The sequence below is a fragment of the Leuciscus leuciscus genome (assembly GCF_965113295.1).
Source record: "Leuciscus leuciscus genome assembly, chromosome: 2".
Classification (NCBI taxonomy): Eukaryota; Metazoa; Chordata; class Actinopteri; order Cypriniformes; family Leuciscidae; genus Leuciscus; species Leuciscus leuciscus.
The window spans coordinates 50,524,476-50,543,067 of NC_138726.1; the positions used below are offsets into that span (position 1 = coordinate 50,524,476).

The window sequence follows — 18,592 nt, forward strand, 5'->3', positions numbered from 1 at the left end:
TGCCAAAAAAGTACCGTATTTATCTTGTAGGGTCCGATGACGATACTGAGCGCCTCATTGCAGACTACAAAACAATAAATAAAAAGGCTCTAGTACAGTGTCATGCAAGTGTCTTTTTTATGTATTTCTTTTGATGTTTCTGTCTGACTTATTTGTAGTAATACTGTGGCTGTACAAATGTTAACTTTATCAGTCCAACCAAAGAAACATGGTTACTACACTTTTACTATAGTAAAAGCATGGTTAATTTTCATCGGGGTATTTTTAAGTATTATACATAAGTATAAGATTAAGTATAAAATACATTAAACAATAGTTACACTATAAACTTTAAATATTTTAACTCAGAAAATAAGTAGCTTTCGTTACACACATTTGCACATGAACGTCAGAACCAGCAGCCTCACAAACGACCTGCGTTTGGTTGATCTAAGACGACGCCCTGCTTCACTCCTCAATTTGGTAAAACACATTGTAAATGTATTGTGGGAAAAAAAGATGGGAATAGTAAATAAAATTATATTGGATATATAAGAATGAATGAAATGTAAAATGTTTTGTTAACAGTCGCGGTGTGCGTAACTAGGCAACCACGTTCTCGTTTACGTTGCATGACGTCATCGAAGTATGTCCCAGAACGTGCATACTCTTTTGCTACACACTCAAAAGTAGCCTATGTACTTTTTCATCAAAAAAAAAGTACATACTTTTAGGTCGTAGTATAAGTAGGCGAATTGGGACTCAGCCCATGTGTTTTACCAAATTGAGGAGTGAAGCAGGGCGTCGTCGTAGATCAACCAAACGCAGGTCGTTTGTGAGGCTGCTGGTTCTGACGTTCATGTGCAAATGTGTGTAACGAAAGCTACTTATTTTCTGAGTTAAAATATTTAAAGTTTATAGTGTAACTATTGTTTAATGTATTTTATACTTAATCTTATACTTATGTATAATACTTAAAAATACCCCGATGAAAATTAACCATGCTTTTACTATAGTAAAAGTGTAGTAACCATGTTTCTTTGGTTGGACTGATAAAGTTAACATTTGTACAGCCACAGTATTACCACAAATAAGTCAGACAGAAACATCAAAAGAAATACATAAAAAAGACACTTGCATGACACTGTTCTAGAGCCTTTTTATTTATTGTTTTGTAGTCTGCAATGAGGCGCTCAGTATCGTCATCGGACCCTACAAGATAAATACGGTACTTTTTTGGCACAACACAAACCCATTAATATTACGAGACAATAAAATATAACTTTAATTAGGGTTAAACATTTGAATTCTTACACTTAAAAACTGAGGGCGCATCTCCGCTGCAGCATCCGACTGCCGGGTTTACATCACCACCATCACCGCAAAGCTCCTCCCTCCCGCACGCAATGGGTTGTGGGTAGGGATGGGGCCGATCCGATCCAGTATCGGTATCGGGACCGATACCAACGTAATTCACGTATCGGATTTTCCCGATCCAACCTGCGGAGATATCCGATATCCTTGAGTCATGTCTGCTGAAATGACTCCAAAAGTGATTCCCGCCGGCTAGTCTGCTAGCTGGCTGCAAACTGCGGAATGGATTTCCTGAACGGAGGCGCGGCTCAATGAGACACAGAGTTATGAGACACGCCACCGCTCAGGAAATCCATTCCGCAGTTTGCGGCCGCTGTGTGGAAATTCTTCACACTGGAAACACCGCAGAGCAAGACAGCAAAATGCAATGTTTGCAAAGCCGTAATTCAGAGCTCGTTGAAGCTCCCACGCGTCGTACAACACAACGAATGCAATCAAACATTTAAAAAAGCACCACGTTACTGTGCGTTCACACCAAACGCGAATAGCGCGTCAAATTCGCGTCTGCCGCGTCTAGTTGGACGCTTGAATATTTTGAATCCATTCGCGCGCCCAGAGCGAAATTGACGCTCGTAAAAAGCAAAAGTTTGAAGCGAAATTGACGCGCGTCTGAGGCGAAATCCGCTTGTCTGTTTGCACATGGCTGATGTTGATCGAGCATTCATCGAGAGAGTTACAGCATCGGAGCGAGGATCACCCTTTAGATAGTGTGTGTGTGTGTGTGTGTGTAAGATGTTTACACTTGCACTTTTCTTATATTTCAAGACTCAAGTATTTGACATTTTGGGAATGTAATAAATATTGACATGACCTACAGTTGCATATTTGTTTTCAGAATGGGATTTTTCCTGTTAACAGGATTTACTGTTTTTCTGACTTCCTTTTCTGACCTTATACTTACCATACATGCATAAATATGTAGGCCTACATATCATACTTGCCTGTTGAGAGGAGTTTATTTCAGCATCATATAAAATAAACAATAATGATAATAATAATATTAAAGCAAACACAGCTCTGGTATCGGAATAGTATCGGTATCGGCCGATATCCAAATTCAGGTATCGGGATCGGATCGAAAGTGAAAAAATGTGGATCGGTGCATCCCTAGTTGTGGGCAATATTAGCCGTTAGAGTGTGCATTGATCGGCACTTCGAATGCTAACCGAAAATAGTAGACCATCCGGGTATCTTTGGAATACTCATTTCAACATACTACGATTTGGGACGTACTAATTCTAGTTTCGCATACTATTTAGGATGGATAGTATGCGAATTGGGACTCAGCATAAGTGTTTCATCAGGTGTGGTCCGCCGAATCAGCGTTTGATTGACACGGTCGGGAACAGACCACACAATCGCACATCTGTATAAAAGTGAAATCAACGCATATTGACCTCGTGGGTTTTTGTGAGAGGAGTTTGATTTTGAGATAGTGGATTTTTGGTGATATAGTGACATAGTGCGATTTGATTAGTTATAGGCTATTTAGGCTTACATTTAAATGTACACAACACATTGACTGATAGGCTAGAGACAGACAGAGTATACATATAGTGACACATTAATAGATACATAGATATAAATATATATAGACAGCTAGATTAATAGATAGATACATATATAGATAGATTATATATAGCCTACATATATAAATACATAGATAGATTATAGATAGATAGATACATACTGTATATAGATAGATTATAGATACATATCTAGATACATAGATAGATTCATATAGATAGATAGATAGATAGATAGATAGATAGATAGATAGATAGATAGATCGATCAAATGGAGGCTCCCCAGAAGAGATGCTGTACATCTGTGGTGTGGGAGCATTTCCGTTTAGAAACCCCAAATAAAGTGAGATGTGTGTTTTGTGATCGGCAGCTAGCCTACTGGAACAATACATCATCCATGATGCGCCATTTGAGGAGAATTTGAAATTTGCCCAGAACTCATGATCCACTAACTTACTGGAAAGAGAGCAGTAATCTTTCCTCATTTGTATGTCCTAGCTAAAAAATATCTTTGCATGCCAGCAACAAGTGTCCCTTGTGAGAGGATTTTTTCAAAGGCTGGAGAAATTATCTGTAAAAAAAGAAGTAGGCTAAGTCCTTCCACAGCAGAGAAATGAATATTTTTAATAAAAATCTCTAAAAAAGTGAGACATTTTGGCTTGATTTCTTTTATTGATATTCATTTTGCAGGACCAAAATAACATTATGCACAGTGAGGAGCCTATAGGTTACAAGCTTCACATATTAGAAAAATACAATAATAAAAAACACAACACATTTTTTTAATGGCTCGTCATGGTTGTTTCAGATCAACACCTGCAAGTGACCACTAGGTGTCACCGTTGAGACGGGTGTCGGATTGTTTCGAAGCCTCGAAACAATATGGCCCATTTGGTTCAACTGTTTCATTGCTTCACGAAGCCTCGATCTGCCCATCACTAGCAAATAGCAGACCACAATGGAAATGTTTCCAGGGGAACCAATTAAGTGACGAACCCGGCTGGGACGTGCTTATTGCTCGTGAGCATCCCTATGCCCTGCTCCCTTCGAAGGGCAGACGGTAGAGCTCTTGAAGTGGGACTTTGGAGTGAGCAGGGCACTAGTGTGCCATTATGTAGCCGTTTGGAACGCACTTAATGAAGGGAGCAACGAAAGACAACGTAATTTCCTCATTATTATCACCTGGGATGTTCCCATGACAACGAAGCACAGTGTCTGTCGGTACACGATCCGTTCCACCTGCACGATCCGTTTCACGCATGCGCGTAATTACGTAGTAGAAAACGTCACGGTTTTCCTACACTATCGGAACCACGCATGCGATGGCACAACTTGCGGCATATTTGTGTAACGTTAGTTGTATTGTGTTTAACATTTCACAGCGGGTCTATTTTGATGCTTTTAAATGTAGCTTGCGCTATGCATTACGATGTGTTTACGTGGTTGCCAATCCAAAAATAATAAAGGAGTTGTGAGTTGTTACATTAACATACATGATCAGTTTCCTCCATAGGCTACTCTCCTTTGCGATTCACTGCTGTATGGTATTAGGCTTAACTTGCCGTGTTTTGGTCTGAGGTCAGTAGTATTGTCAAAGACGGTTTGTGTCGTTTTTTTATTATTAAAAGCTGCTAATATTAGTTAACTTTTAAGTTGAGTAATTTTGTATTAGTATGGTATGGGACGGGTCTATATCAGGGGTGGGCAAACTTTTTGGCTCAAGGGCCACACTGGGTTTTAAAATTTGACAGAGGGCCGGCCCAGTAGCAGATTATGAAACATGATCTCATGAAAGTGCGTATCTATACCACAAATTTTATTTTTCGTGCCATTTATACGCCCAAAATGTTTTTGCATGCATATGCTACGCACTGTAAACCCCTTGGTTAGGATTAGGGGTGCGGAGTGCGTGCCTATTACACGCCATAATGTGCGGATCATATGCACGCGAAAACTGCGTATCATAAGCACTACAAATACAATTCGTGGTATTCGCACTTTCATGAGATCGGGCTGAGCAAACACATTTACGTTGTGGCAACGTCTGCGCGAAATTCAACAACTGAGAGACGACATTCTGACAATAAATTTTTTATGCTAGATATCCCCCATTTAGCATGTTATGTTTTGAGGTTAATTTTTAATTAGTCAGATGTGAGATAATTATAGCCTATACTTTTTAAATATTGTGTATCCTTATTAAAGTAAATTAGAAACAAAACACCTGCAAGTGTACACTTAGAAGAGTAAAAATGACAGAAGGCTACGTCAATTCAACTTTATTAAAACTGCATATGGCAATCAATTTGCACTTCCAAAAGTCATACATTTGTGGAAAAAAACGAAATAAACGAATATACAAATTTATTTTAAGTATAATAAAATAAAACATAAAAAGCAAAGGCAGATCAGAACATTTAATGAACAAAACCGGGTTCTGTACATGGCAGACAGGGGAGCGTAGTCGAAAGCCGGGCGATAAAGGTCGGTAGCCTAAACAGAATCAGTCAGGATACATCCACAAATCCAGAGGAGCAAAGAAACTAAATAGCAGAAAAATCAAAGGAAAAACTAAACAGGTGTGCAAGCGGTTACCAAAAAAAATTTTTCTCAGTGAGTTTCCAAAAAAGGAAAAAACATTAACGTGCAACAAGTCTATGCGCTTAAGTCGCTGTCTGTTTGGTTTCCATGGTGACGCGTCATTGCTTGTTACGTGACACACACACCGCAGCCACAACAGCGCTGAATGAATGATGATCTGCTTTTATGTCATTTTTCCTTTTTTACATTTGTTAGCTATGGCATGAAATATCTGATATTCTGATTGTCAAATATATGCAACGCAATATATACTGTATATAGCTAAAAGTATTGCAAGAAAAAGGCAAAATGAATGCGATCTTAAGACGATTTTTTAAATACTCGACGGGCCGGATTAAACAGCCCAACGTCAATGTTGTTTACAGAAGACAATAAGGAACATAATATGCATTTCTTTTTTTGTGTCGTAAATTGTCGCAAAACAGAATTATCATTTGCGCATGTGCGTTTTCTACTGCGTCTACTAGACTTGTAGTCAAGACCGCCTAAACCGAGACCAAGACACTACCAAGACCAGAGGGTATCGAGACCAAGACAAGACCAAGACCAAGACCAAGACAGACCAAGTCAAGACCAAGACCAAGTCGAGACCAAGACCGAGACCAAGTCGAGACCGGAGGGGAAAAAAAACAGACTAGTGTTGAAGCTAAGCAATAACTTGTATGAATTCAAGAACAGCAGCATACTAGGGTTCAGCCGCAGTTTACATTCAATACATATTAGACGGTATTACTTTAACTACACAGGCAGAACAATACAGAGACAGACCATGTCATGTGTGTGACTGTGAGCTCACTGTAAATGTTTTTGCAGACTGGGTGAGATCAACTATGTGTAGCAATTGCATGACGGCTGTTACTGCACTATTAGAGGTTTGAGACTCCCTTAACTTTTGTGTACTGTTGAGGACTGACATGACTGGTACTGACTGGTTTATCTGACAAAACATCAAACACCTCCAACACCATCTTGCTCCTCCAACAACTGTCTAAAGAATGAGAAATATGTAACCAATTGAAATTATACTTAATGTGTAGATGAAATCGTAACATCAAATTAAAGATACACAATTGTAAACTTGGATTAGGCCTAATGATTAGTCAACACAACGGAGATATGCATATGATATTTAAAAGACCATTTATTTAGTCTAACACCATCTTAAATACAATACTGTAATCAAACAACACACACACACACAGAGATATCAAAGTAACAAATTCATCTAAGCAAATGCCTGCCTATCTCTGCCGATTTCGGAGTCTCCAAATGAATCCATTCTGCAACTTTTAAATACATAATTCAATTTTTAAAAACGAAATTATAGGCTTAAGTGCAGGATCCGAAAGTTGGTCGTTTTGTCGCTATGGTTACACACACACACACACACACACACACACACACACCGTTGGCGGTGCGCTCAGTCATCTGTCAGTTGTGCAGTTACCCAAAATCTCCTGAATGAAGTTAAAACCCATCATGTCACTGATATGTGTTTTTTAAATCAAGTGATCAAAGTGCTCGTTGCCGCGGCGATCAGTGGCGCGGATAAAGTGTTTTCTGGTGTGGCTCGCGCCCACGCCGCACTTTCACTCGGACGCGCGCTTCAATCCGTTCCGTTGCGGATAATAATGTTGCATTATCGAACGTTGTGTCGTCGTGGATATTGTAGTATTGTATTGCTAAATTCCCCGACCACTATGTCTGTTACGATTCGGTTGAAACATGGAGGAAGCAGGATCCAAATGCAGCACAGTTTATTAAACAAACTCCAGACTTACGAACTCAAATACAGGAACAGGACTCATGAACAGAACAACCACCATCCACTTAACAACATCAAGAACTCACAAAGACTGAACTAGATACAGGGCTTAAATACATACTGGACTAATGACGAGACAAGGGACACCTGTGAACATTTAAACAATCAACCAATGACAACATGACAACAGACAGGGGAACACAAGGCAAGATCACATGACTAGAACAGGGGATCACCTGACAGACAGGAACCAGGAACAATAAACAAAACCCAAACCGTGACATAGCCCCCCCTCTATGGGCGGCTCCTGACGCCCATCAAAACAAAAACATAAGTTCTGGAGGGTGGTGGAGCGGAGGCGGTCTTGGGGGAGGGATGGAGTGCCAGGCCCATGCAGAGGAATAGATCCAGGACATGGCAATGGCGGGCCTGGCCCATGAAGCGTGGGTGGACCAGACAGTTCAGGGGGCCAGGGCGGATCAGGATTTGCAGAGGACCAGGGCGGAGAAGACCCCTCGGGCGGCCACGGCGGAGAAGACCCTTCGGGTGGCCACGGCCAGGGCGGATCAGGATGTGCAGAGGACCAGGGCGGAGAAGACCCCTCGGGCGGCCACGGCGGAGAAGACCCTTCGGGTGGCCACGGCCAGGGCGGATCAGGATGTGCAGAGGACCAGGGCGGAGAAGACCCCTCGGGCGGCCACGGCGGAGAAGACCCTTCGGGTGGCCACGGCCAGGGCGGATCAGGATGTGCAGAGGACCAGGGCGGAGAAGACCCCTCGGGCGGCCACGGCGGAGAAGACCCTTCGGGTGGCCACGGCCAGGGCGGATCAGGATGTGCAGAGGACCAGGGCGGAGAAGACCCCTCGGGCGGCCTACTGCCCCCCCCAAAAATTTTCTTGGGGGCAGCTACGGGGTCATAGGCTGGAACAAACATCGGCTCAGGAGCAGACACCGGCTCGGCGGCGGCCATCTTGTCGGGTGAAACCGGCTCGGCGGCGGCCATCTTGTCGGGGGACACAGGCTCTGGATCGGCAGACGTGACGTGCACAGGCTCTGGATCGGCAGACGTGACGTGCACAGGCTCTGGATCGGCAGACGTGACGTGCACAGGCTCTGGATCGGCAGACGTGACGTGCACAGGCTCTGGATCGGCAGACGTGTTTATTAAACAAACTCCAGACTTACGAACTCAAATACAGGAACAGGACTCATGAACAGAACAACCACCATCCACTTAACAACATCAAGAACTCACAAAGACTGAACTAGACACAGGGCTTAAATACATACTGGACTAATGACGAGACAAGGGACACCTGTGAACATTTAAACAATCAACCAATGACAACATGACAACAGACAGGGGAACACAAGGCAAGATCACATGACTAGAACAGGGGATCACCTGACAGACAGGAACCAGGAACAATAAACAAAACCCAAACCGTGACAATGTCGGTCTGAGACAGCGAGACCTAGACAAGACCGAGAGGTCCGAGACCAAGACAAGACCAAGACCAAAGACCGTCAAGGCCGTGACAAGACCGAGACCACGTAAAAGTGGTCTCGAGACCGGTCTCGAGACTAGCGTCTACTACGCATGCGTGAAACGGATCGTGCAGGTGGAACGGATCCTGTACCGACAGTTTCCATCAGCTGAATAGCTGTTCTTACGACAGAAATATAATGCTGTTAAAGGAGAACTTGGTAACTTTTTTAACTTAATAAAACTGTCTAGAAATCATTTGGATGGTTAAACAACCTGTTCTGGTGATATTGGTGACTTTCCCAGCTCCCCCCAGCGTTCCCAGGCGGAAAACCAACCTTGCAACTTGGGGACTACTGTCCCGGCAAGATAGAAATTGGAAGTTATTGGAAGTTGGAAATTTATTTTTTACATTTGTTTTCCCTGTAAGAATTTGTTTAATGCAGCATCCAAATGTATATAGGTCTATGGTGTTTGGGTTGTTTTCAATAAAAAAAAAAGAGTTGTTTGTTGTGGTGGTGATTAGACAAGATCTGTGGTGACATCACAATCATACTGCATTGTGGGACATATAGGTGCCTAAAGTGTACATATGAAGTAGACTTGCTCCCTCGGTCAAAATCGAGGGAGCGAGGGTCTGACCATATAAACTTCCCTCCTCCACTTCACGAAGTGGAACGCACTTCACGAAGTGGAACGCACTTCAAAATGGCGGTGGGGATTCCCCCGAGGGGAAGTGCTTAGGGAACTTCGCAAGTGCGTGTCTAAAAGTGGACTGGAACGCAGCAGTAAGCACGTCCCAGCCGGGTTCGTCACTTATTTGGTTCCCCTGGAAACATTTCCGTTGTGGTCTGTGTTATTTGCAGCGCGTTTCTGTACTTGGTTGTGTTGTGAACTTTTGCAGCGCGTTTCTGTATTTGGTTGTGTTGTGAGTATTTGGAGCACATGTGTATTGTGAAACTGAGGAAGATGTTTTCTTAATTTGTGGGTGTTTTTTTCTATTTGCATGTTTTGTTTTGTTTTGTTTTTTCTATTTGCATGTGCTTTCTTCAGTTGCAGCGCGTTGAGCTCTCTCGGCCACCGTACTTACTTCTGTGTGCAGCTCTTCTCCATGACATCACCATTATTATATTCACTATTACTGATATCACTAATACAGCGGAGAGCAGTGCGATGATATAGAACGTTGTTTTATGAGAAACAACTGGATTTTTTTTTTTTAAGAAATAAGATGTCATTTTGTCATCTAAATCTGAACAATCCAAATGGAATAAAATGTCTCTTTTTCTATTATTGAATTCTCTGAAAAAAAGTACTGATATAAGAAATATATTGCCAATATATATATTAGTTCCCTTTCCACATGGGACCACACTGCAAAAGTAAGGTGTCCCACTATCTGTCCACCAGGACCTCATGTTTTCCTCCTGGTGATAGAGGTTGATTCTGCTTTCTCAGAGAAGCACGGGAAAGCAGCCGAGGGTCACGTGCAGTTCATTAGTGAAGACACCTGGGATCAAACCATTATAGTCTTCACAAAACTCAAACATTTGGGTGACAAAACTATAGAGCAATATGTAGAATGTGAAGGGGAAAACTTGAACAAGCTTACTCAAAAATGTGGAAACAGATATGTTGATTTTGACACTGACCTGGATAGAGATGGTTCCCAGGCGAAAGAGCTATTTAGGCAGATAGAGAAACTTGTTGCTGAAAACAATGGCCGTTTTTTTAAAGCTGATGCAAGAAGGCTGATGGATTTGGAGATTCAAATAAAAAATGTGGAAGAGAGAGAAACTGCCAGAGCACACCAAGTTTTGGAGAAGAAAAGAAAACTGGAAGAAATAAAAAGTGATGCCGGTCAGTCTCCAATTTTATTATTTTATTTTTACTCAGTATAACCATAAATTGTACTGCATAAAAATGATCAATTGTTGTTTACATTGCAATCAGCTGTAGCCTACAACATAGACAAATACAGTAGCCTATACTAAAGTCTCTAAATGAAACATGTTAAGTTTGTTATAAAAAAAATAATTCCATTTTAATAGTTTATTATAATATATTTATAAATATAAAATATTGTATTATAATATTATAAATAATATTTATTCATAAATATTATATATTCATATACATCTTTTCAACAGAAGCAGAGCATGATGTTACACCTCTGAATATTGTGCTGCTGGGCTGGGTCTTGTCAGGCAAGACATTAGCTTGCAGTGCCATCTTGGGTGATGACATTTCATTTGACAAGACTGTGAAGTGTGTCAGAACATGTGGAGAAGTGAATGGAAGACAGGTCACTGTGGTGGACACACCAAGCTTTTGGAAATTTCTTCCGTATCAACTGAACGCAGATTCAGTGAATACTGAGATCTTGAAGGCAATGGATTCTTCCCCCCATGCAATCCTCTTGGTTATACCAGCAGACACGTCGTTTTCAGAAGAGCAGATGGAAATCATATTAGAAAACATGAGACCACTTGGTGAAAAGGTCTGGAGGCAAACCATGGTGCTCTTCACATGGGGAGGATCATTGGGAAACAAACCTATTGAGTACCACATTGAAAGTGAAGGTGACGTCCTTGTGGGACTCGTCGAGATGTGCGGGAACAGATATCATGTGTTTGAGAGCATGAGAGAAGATCGCACCCAAGTAAATCAGTTACTGGAGAAGATTGAGGAAATGATAATGGAAAGTGCTCTGCTGGAAAGCAATGATGAACATCACGGGAAGAAAAAGAAGTCCCAAGAAAGAGAAACCCTATCTGAGTGGCTTCGAGTTGAGGATATCAAAAAATTACTTAATGAAGAATGGGAGAGGAGTGATGTTGTGATGAAAGAGATGGTGAAAATAATGAGCCCACAAAGATTTGTCAGAAGAGGAGAGAGTTTAGATTTATCTCTGGATTGTATGTGTAATTTTTTGCAAAAAAATTATTTTGATCTCAGTGGCTTTTACTCACTTTAATTGCCTCATTATGCTTTTGCTTGCAGTTAGTGGAGAAGTAATAAATACAGAATTATTTATCAACAAACACCAGCTGAAAGATGCACTTGAGAGGGAATGGAATTGTCGGGAAGCAGTAGACACGGCTAGGATCCAGTATAAACTAAAATATCTGGATGCCAATGGTATGTACAGAAAAGTCAAGTACAAGCCAAGTCACGTACTTAAGTTTCTTTTGAAAAAAATATCAAAAATGTCAGATAACCAAAGCTTTGTTTTATTTCCTTATAGCAGAGATGTCCTCATGTGCAGATGAAAAGGACATACAGATGTCTTTGGCTAAGGTGCATGACTGGTGTCAGAGGCTTCATTTATCAGACTATGGAAGTATTTCCAGCTATGAAGAACATGACAAGACTGAACAGGATATAGATTAATCATGAAGACAATCTGAAAATGCATGTTTAAATTTTTGTCATGCAGTTATTATTATAGAATGCATGTCATTTTCATACAAACAGATTGTAGGCTACTTTTTATTATCTTTCACTTCATTGATCCATTAATCTGCTTTAACAAACACTAGCTGGGTGCACACTGTACGATTTTGGCCGTCTGAGACACATTTTGCAAATCCTAAAAGAATCCTCTGATCCTAGGCTAAAATCTGAAGTCTTTGAACGTTAGTTTGACATGTTCACCGACAGCCGATTAATGACCGTTGCGATCAAATTTTACTTCCGACGAAATTCTGGCAGTGTCAGAAGATTTGACTCGCAGTCCTACAGTGTGACTTCTCCTACGATGGCCGTCAAATTGTCTTAGTTTTTCCGTGACCAAAATGAACGTTAGAGATTTCTTTGTAGCCATGCATCATTTCAATCCCGCGTGTAATGCAGCTCACTGTCACCGAACGTGTCATTGATTGATGATGTAAAACTCCGGACAAGTTTTCTTGCGTGCGTCCGTTTTTAACGCGTCTTGACTGTCGTACAGTCTGACATTAATGACAACTGAGATATTATAGTGTGACATGGCTTACAGCGATGATCACGCTCGTACAGTCTGAGAAGCAATAATCGTAAAGAACGATAATAAATTGCACAGTGTGCACCCGGCTTAAGGCCCAGTTTCACAGACATTAGGATTAGGCCTTAGTTCAATTAGGACATTTAAAGGGGTGGTTGATTATGATTTCACTTTTCTAACTTTAGTTTGTGTGTAATGTTGCTGTTTGAGCATAAACAACATCTGCAAACTTACAACGCTCAAGGTACAAAAGCAAAGGGAGATATTTTCTTTTAAAGAAATTGCTTTTTAAGGACTAAAAGGCTGGTAGGGACTACAGGACATTCCTCCCGGGTTAGTGACATCACTAACCCTAAAATTTACATAAACCCTCATGACAGAATATGCTAATCAATGACTAGAAGATAACTACACATAAGCTACATAAATTCATCAACTAACCATGCATAAATGTTGTCTACATGTTGTCAATTCTTCTTGAGTCTCTCCATCTTTGTCTGACTCCAGTTTGAATATAAAAGCTAAAAGTTTGTGAAATTTGTGCTGGGAGCAGCAGCTCATTTGCATTTAAAAGGACAGACACAAAAACAGTGCATTCCCCATTTTTAACATGCTATATAAAAATATCTGTGGGGTATTTTGATCTAAAACTTTACATACACACTCTGGCGACATCAGAGACTTATTTTACATCTTGTGAAAATGGCATTATAGCACCCCTTTAAGTGGCTTTTATAAATGTGCCTCAGAAAAAAAAACATTATTGAGAAAAATAAATGTTAAACTGGCATATTTTAAAATAATGCAGTGCAAGTTGCTTAAAGTTAAAACAGCTCAAACATGCAATTTAGTCTGTGACTAGACTTGAGCCTTGTCTGTGAAACCGGGCGTAAGTATTTCTATACAGCACACAAAAGTTATTCAAAGTAAAATTTGGATGAACTCTGTTTACATATGTACAGTAATGGATGCTTTTGAAATATTAATAATACATGTTTATAAAAAGGCAAATCATTTTGTGAAGATAAATGTCAAATCATCTGTTAGATCATGTGATCTGTCGGCTTGTAGATCACTTCACTGTATTCAGATGTTTTCACTGTTTTCAGTCTGTTGTTTGATCTTCTGGCTGGAGGGACAGAGGCAAAACTCACGGCTGCATAATTCACATCTGAATCTCCAATCTGTTAAAAAAAAATGCATAGCTTATTTTTTTCTTTTCTGCTTGAGAAGCAAATTACATTACTTATGTTAAAATGTTTACTATATAATTGATTACAAGTACATATTATAGTACAGAAGAAAATTTATTTTGTATTTTTGAAAATTACCTCATATGACGGAGATGCTAGATTTGTAGATCCTTCAAAATTAGCAGAAAACTATAGTTAAACTTTGACATACACATTTGTGATTGGATATTTAAAGAGTTTGTACAACATATTTGTATATTAGACTGTATACAACTTTTTCTGGATCATTAAACTCTTAACGCTTAACTGATGGAAAGTGTGTGTGGAATTTTACCTCTATGCCTGTTTCCCCAGCGTTTGCAGTGAAACACAAGGAGTGTGACAATTACTATCACAAAAACAACATTGGAGGATATCAAGCAAATTAACACAGGATCCCATACTTTTTGATTGTTGCTGTCTGAAATGGAGAAAAAGATCCCAAAATAATTTAATAAAGCACATTCTGCTCATAGTAAAAATCGTAAAATTATTAAAATACTGTGAATATACATTACTAGAACTGCTGTGTTGTGAATATACTTTTCCATAACTTGAAACTGTATTCAGTGGCCCAAACAAATATTTTAACACTTAAACCATATACTTTAAGATAAATGAATGGCTTTGCATTAGATAACAAAGTGTCAAAATCAAGTGGGACTCGTTCTCTTACGAGAGGTCTCTCGTACTTGCGTAAGATATCTTACGCTAGGGGAAAACCTCTTTTCCTCGAGATATTGAAGCCAAAAATTATCCTTAATTTTGCAATAATGTAAAACGCATTGCAGCAGCATGCAGACATGGGCGAGACAGCTCGCGCGCCCATTGGCTGCTCTGCGGCAACTGCACCAGCCTATCGATAGAGGCTCCTCATGACGTCAGAACCAATGAGGGCGCTTCGCGCCCATTACGTCATGTCCCGCCGAAATCGGGTGGGGCCAGGGCTATAAATACGGCCCAGAGAGGCTGGTTTGGTCAGTTTTTCATCTCTTCAGCGGGCTCACGCATCGCTGGATCCTGAGAGGAAGCCGCGCCGTCTGATTGCAAGCACCCAGCGGGATTAGTCTGCATCTGAAGCTGCCGGTCGACAACTCGCCGCCTTCAGTCGCCGTTCCTGCTGACGCTTTCCGGCGTACATATCCTTTTCTCTGCTACTGTGTTTTGTGTATGTGTGTGTGTTCGCCGCCGCGACACACACTCTCATTGCACTAAAAGAGCCGGGCGTCTTTTTCAAGACGCCCCTTTCCCCCCCCAACCCGCAAAGCTTGCCGGTGCGCCCACTTGCCTTGCCTGCTTGGAGGATGATACCTGCTCTCCCTCTGTTCGAGCCGCGCAAACCGCGCCGTTCACAGGGGATGTCAGGAGCGGACGGTCACGGGGCTAGCTTTCTCTCTCCCTCTGTTCGAGCCGCGCAAAATGCGCCGTTCAACAGGGGAGGCTGGAAGCGGACGGTCGGGGTTAGTTTTTCTTTACGTTGTAGCGACAATGAGTATGAACCAAACACAGACTAATCTTCTTCCAGAAGATTAATTCAAACTTTCCACTTCCTGCCGAACAAAGAGGAAGATTTGGTCAGGACTTCGTATCCTCATCCATCTTGTCACAGGATCCAGGCGCCGACCGGTCTGGCTATTTAAAAGAGCCCCCAGCACTAACACATAACTGGTCAAATGCTAGCTTTGTTGCCAAATTACTGATTGGTTAAGAGAAAGACAGAGACCAAGGCATCACACAAGTGTCTTCACATTCCAGATTCAAATTACCCAACCGAGCCATGAATCATTCACAGTCTCCAGGAAGTCTGCGGACCAACGACTTTTATTGGTAAACTTTGATAGTTTGGAAGACGGATCGATACCAGCAGATGTTACCGAACCCCGACCACATTCCTGGACCCCTTCCCCCTTAAGACCTCTGAACGAACAAACAGAGTTATTTTCTCTTCAAACCAGAGAACTGATTCTTACCAATAACTATACATAAAATCATTCAAGAACAATTTTCAATGGACTTACAGTCAAACATCACGCAACTACATAACTCTATTTTGTGTCTGCAACTTATATGTGTGTTTAATATGCTTAGATACCATATAACTCATGTAATGTTATAACTGTTAGATGTTTGAATGAAAGTGTGTTGTGTTTCATATCAGTATGATCGTATGCTCTTGATTCAAAAGATGGCTTGATTGAAATCTGTGTAAAATGTTTCATATTCTTATAATACTGATCATGTCTAAACTGTGGCATCTGTTCTCTCTGTTAGTAAGGAAACCCCCCAGATAAGATAATTTACGATCAGAACTGAAAAGAACGCCACCTCCTCAAGTTAGCCAGTGTCTAATTGGCCAGAACTCATCCTTGGAGGTTGGACAAACTTTGAGTTTAAAATCTTAGACCCGAAACAAAGTTCTCTCTCTTCTCTCTGCTCTCTAACTCGGCTCGTTCAAAAATGTTCTGATAGAGAAGAGCTCTGCTCTCTTCTCTCGGCTCTCTAACTCTAGCTCTCTGGGTTCACCCCCAAGAAACGCTCTGCTACCACTCTCAAGAGAGATGGGCAGAAAAAGGATGAAGATCTCAATCAGACGAGTAACCATGTAAACGCGGAGACAAAGAACCCAAATTAAGATCAGAAGAACGGGTTCAACAGCTTTATTCAAGCCATCTTACTACTCTCGTCTAAGTTGTCTTTTCTTTTCTAAGTTTTCCTTTATTTTCCGTTGTGAGTCTCGGTTCTAAGTTATGTTTTGCCACAAGATTTCGAGCCACGTTTCTTCTGCAAAGCCAGCTTCAAACAAAGACTTTCCTTCCGCCAGCACACCACGTGACTGGCCGCCCCAGACCCAGGCACAAGGACATCAGCCAACGAACGGACCGGGAAAACCCATTTCATGCAACAAAAGGGAATCCCCAAAAGCAAAGACAAGCAAGTATACCTCCAGACTAAGAGCTGAACTGGTGTATGGATATAAATTGAATAACCTGTCTAAGAAACGATAGAAGGGTTAAATTAATGATGGATGGTTCGTTCCAGGTCATGTCTTATAAGTGCATAAACTTGGGATTTCATCATCTCACTCTTAAACTCACTCTTAAAACTTAATCTTTCCTTACTCTTTTCCTTCTGCAACTCGTATGAATGTGTGTGTATGTGTTTGTGTTAGATATTAGTTTTATGTGTTAGTATATAATCAATAAAGTATTGTTTGTATTTGAACAAAGAGATTACTTGTTATCTGCTTATACATTTTATGGACTTGAACTTCGATTTAAGTTACCTATATGCTTTTACCCTTAATTTACTTGTAATTTATTGTTAGCTGGGGATTATTCTTTCTTGGCCAGGAAGATATTATATTTCCTAGAGTTAATAACTGTTTATGCTTTCTGTTCATGGGATGAACTGATAGACTAATCATACAATTGATTCTGCTACAGTAAATTCTGAAAATAATTAAAAATAATTAAAATATTAATTATTGATCATAATCCGTTATGAATAATAATTAATTATATTTATACGTGGGCGTATAAACGCTGCAACGTACAAGAAAGCTACCCTCCCTCTGCGCCCCATTCACGCGTCAATCACCAGCGAAAGGAGAAAACAGTGTTCTAGTCCCGCCGAGGCTGGACTGACCTGAATTTTCTCACACATTTCTCAGTTCCCTGATCAGGCGACTGGAAATATAAATATTGCAGCGCCGGCAAGCAAACGCCGAAGAAAACATGTTGACGCTCTTATATGCTCGTGCATCTGAAAGCCTTTGTGTTCCCCCCTGTGGCTCAGTGGCGGAATCTTTGGTTTTTCACACGAGAGACCGGTGTTCGAATCTCGGTCTAACGGCAGATTAATTATGCCTCCATTGCTTCGCTCTGTCAGTTCCCTGAAAGGCGACTGCAGATGTGCATTTTGCACCCAACGAGCGCGTTGTACAACCCGCTCGCCTGCACCCAAACACCGTTTCTATGGTTCCCGTGCGTCACTGGCGAAAGGAGAAAAGAGTGTTAATGTCCCGCTGCGGCCGGGCCGAATTCTATTTCTCACACATTTCTCATTCCCCTCTGAAGTTCAGGCGACTGGAAATGTCATACTGCAGTGAGCGAGCCTGTTGTAATGCACGCACGCCTGCAAACAAACGCCAGCATGTTGACGCTCTCTGTTTCTATGGCAACTTCTCGCTCGTTCAGTTCCAGTAAATGCGACTGTTCCAGTGTATTCTGCAGTAAACAAGTCGGCGACACAGCCCGCTTGCCTGCACACAAACGCCGCTTTACGGCTACCCAGATAAATCCCATAGAGTGTATTTTCTGGTGTTCCGGCCACGGCCGATGGTGTTATGAGTGTAGACAAAATGCCCACTGCCCAGTGCTCATTCCTACACAGAAACACAGCCCGTCGCACAGGGCTCGCGCACATGAAATCGACCCAGATCGATTGCGCATTAAATGTGGTAAATGTGCCCACTGCCCAGTGCCCACAAACACTACGTTCTGCATGTCTCAAGGTTTCTGTAAAACGAAACCAACATGCATTCGCTCTGCTCAGGCAGACAATGCTCTCAGTGTTGTAAATGTGCCCGCTATCCCACGCCCACATTCACACATAGACATGACAGGTCTTACGGGACTCGCCCAG

General features: G+C 41.4%; 1 protein-coding gene across 5 annotated transcripts in view; it reads left to right on the forward strand.

The window, feature by feature from the left end:
* LOC309488182 (GTPase IMAP family member 8-like) overlaps positions 1-18,592 on the forward strand; it is a 72,398-nt gene that overhangs the window by 16,359 nt on the left and 37,447 nt on the right. For 2 of the 5 annotated variants that reach the window (XM_082156269.1, XM_082156272.1), the window contains exon 6: positions 12,092-14,219. The exons of 1 other annotated variant lie outside the window; for it this stretch is intronic. In XM_082156269.1, the coding sequence (XP_082012395.1) occupies positions 12,092-12,124 (33 nt within the window). In that variant the 3' untranslated portion in view covers positions 12,125-14,219. Of the gene's footprint in view, positions 1-11,734; positions 11,873-11,978; positions 14,220-18,592 lie in introns of those variants that run through there. 2 more of the 5 variants (XM_082156268.1, XM_082156271.1) reach the window with 2 other exon arrangements.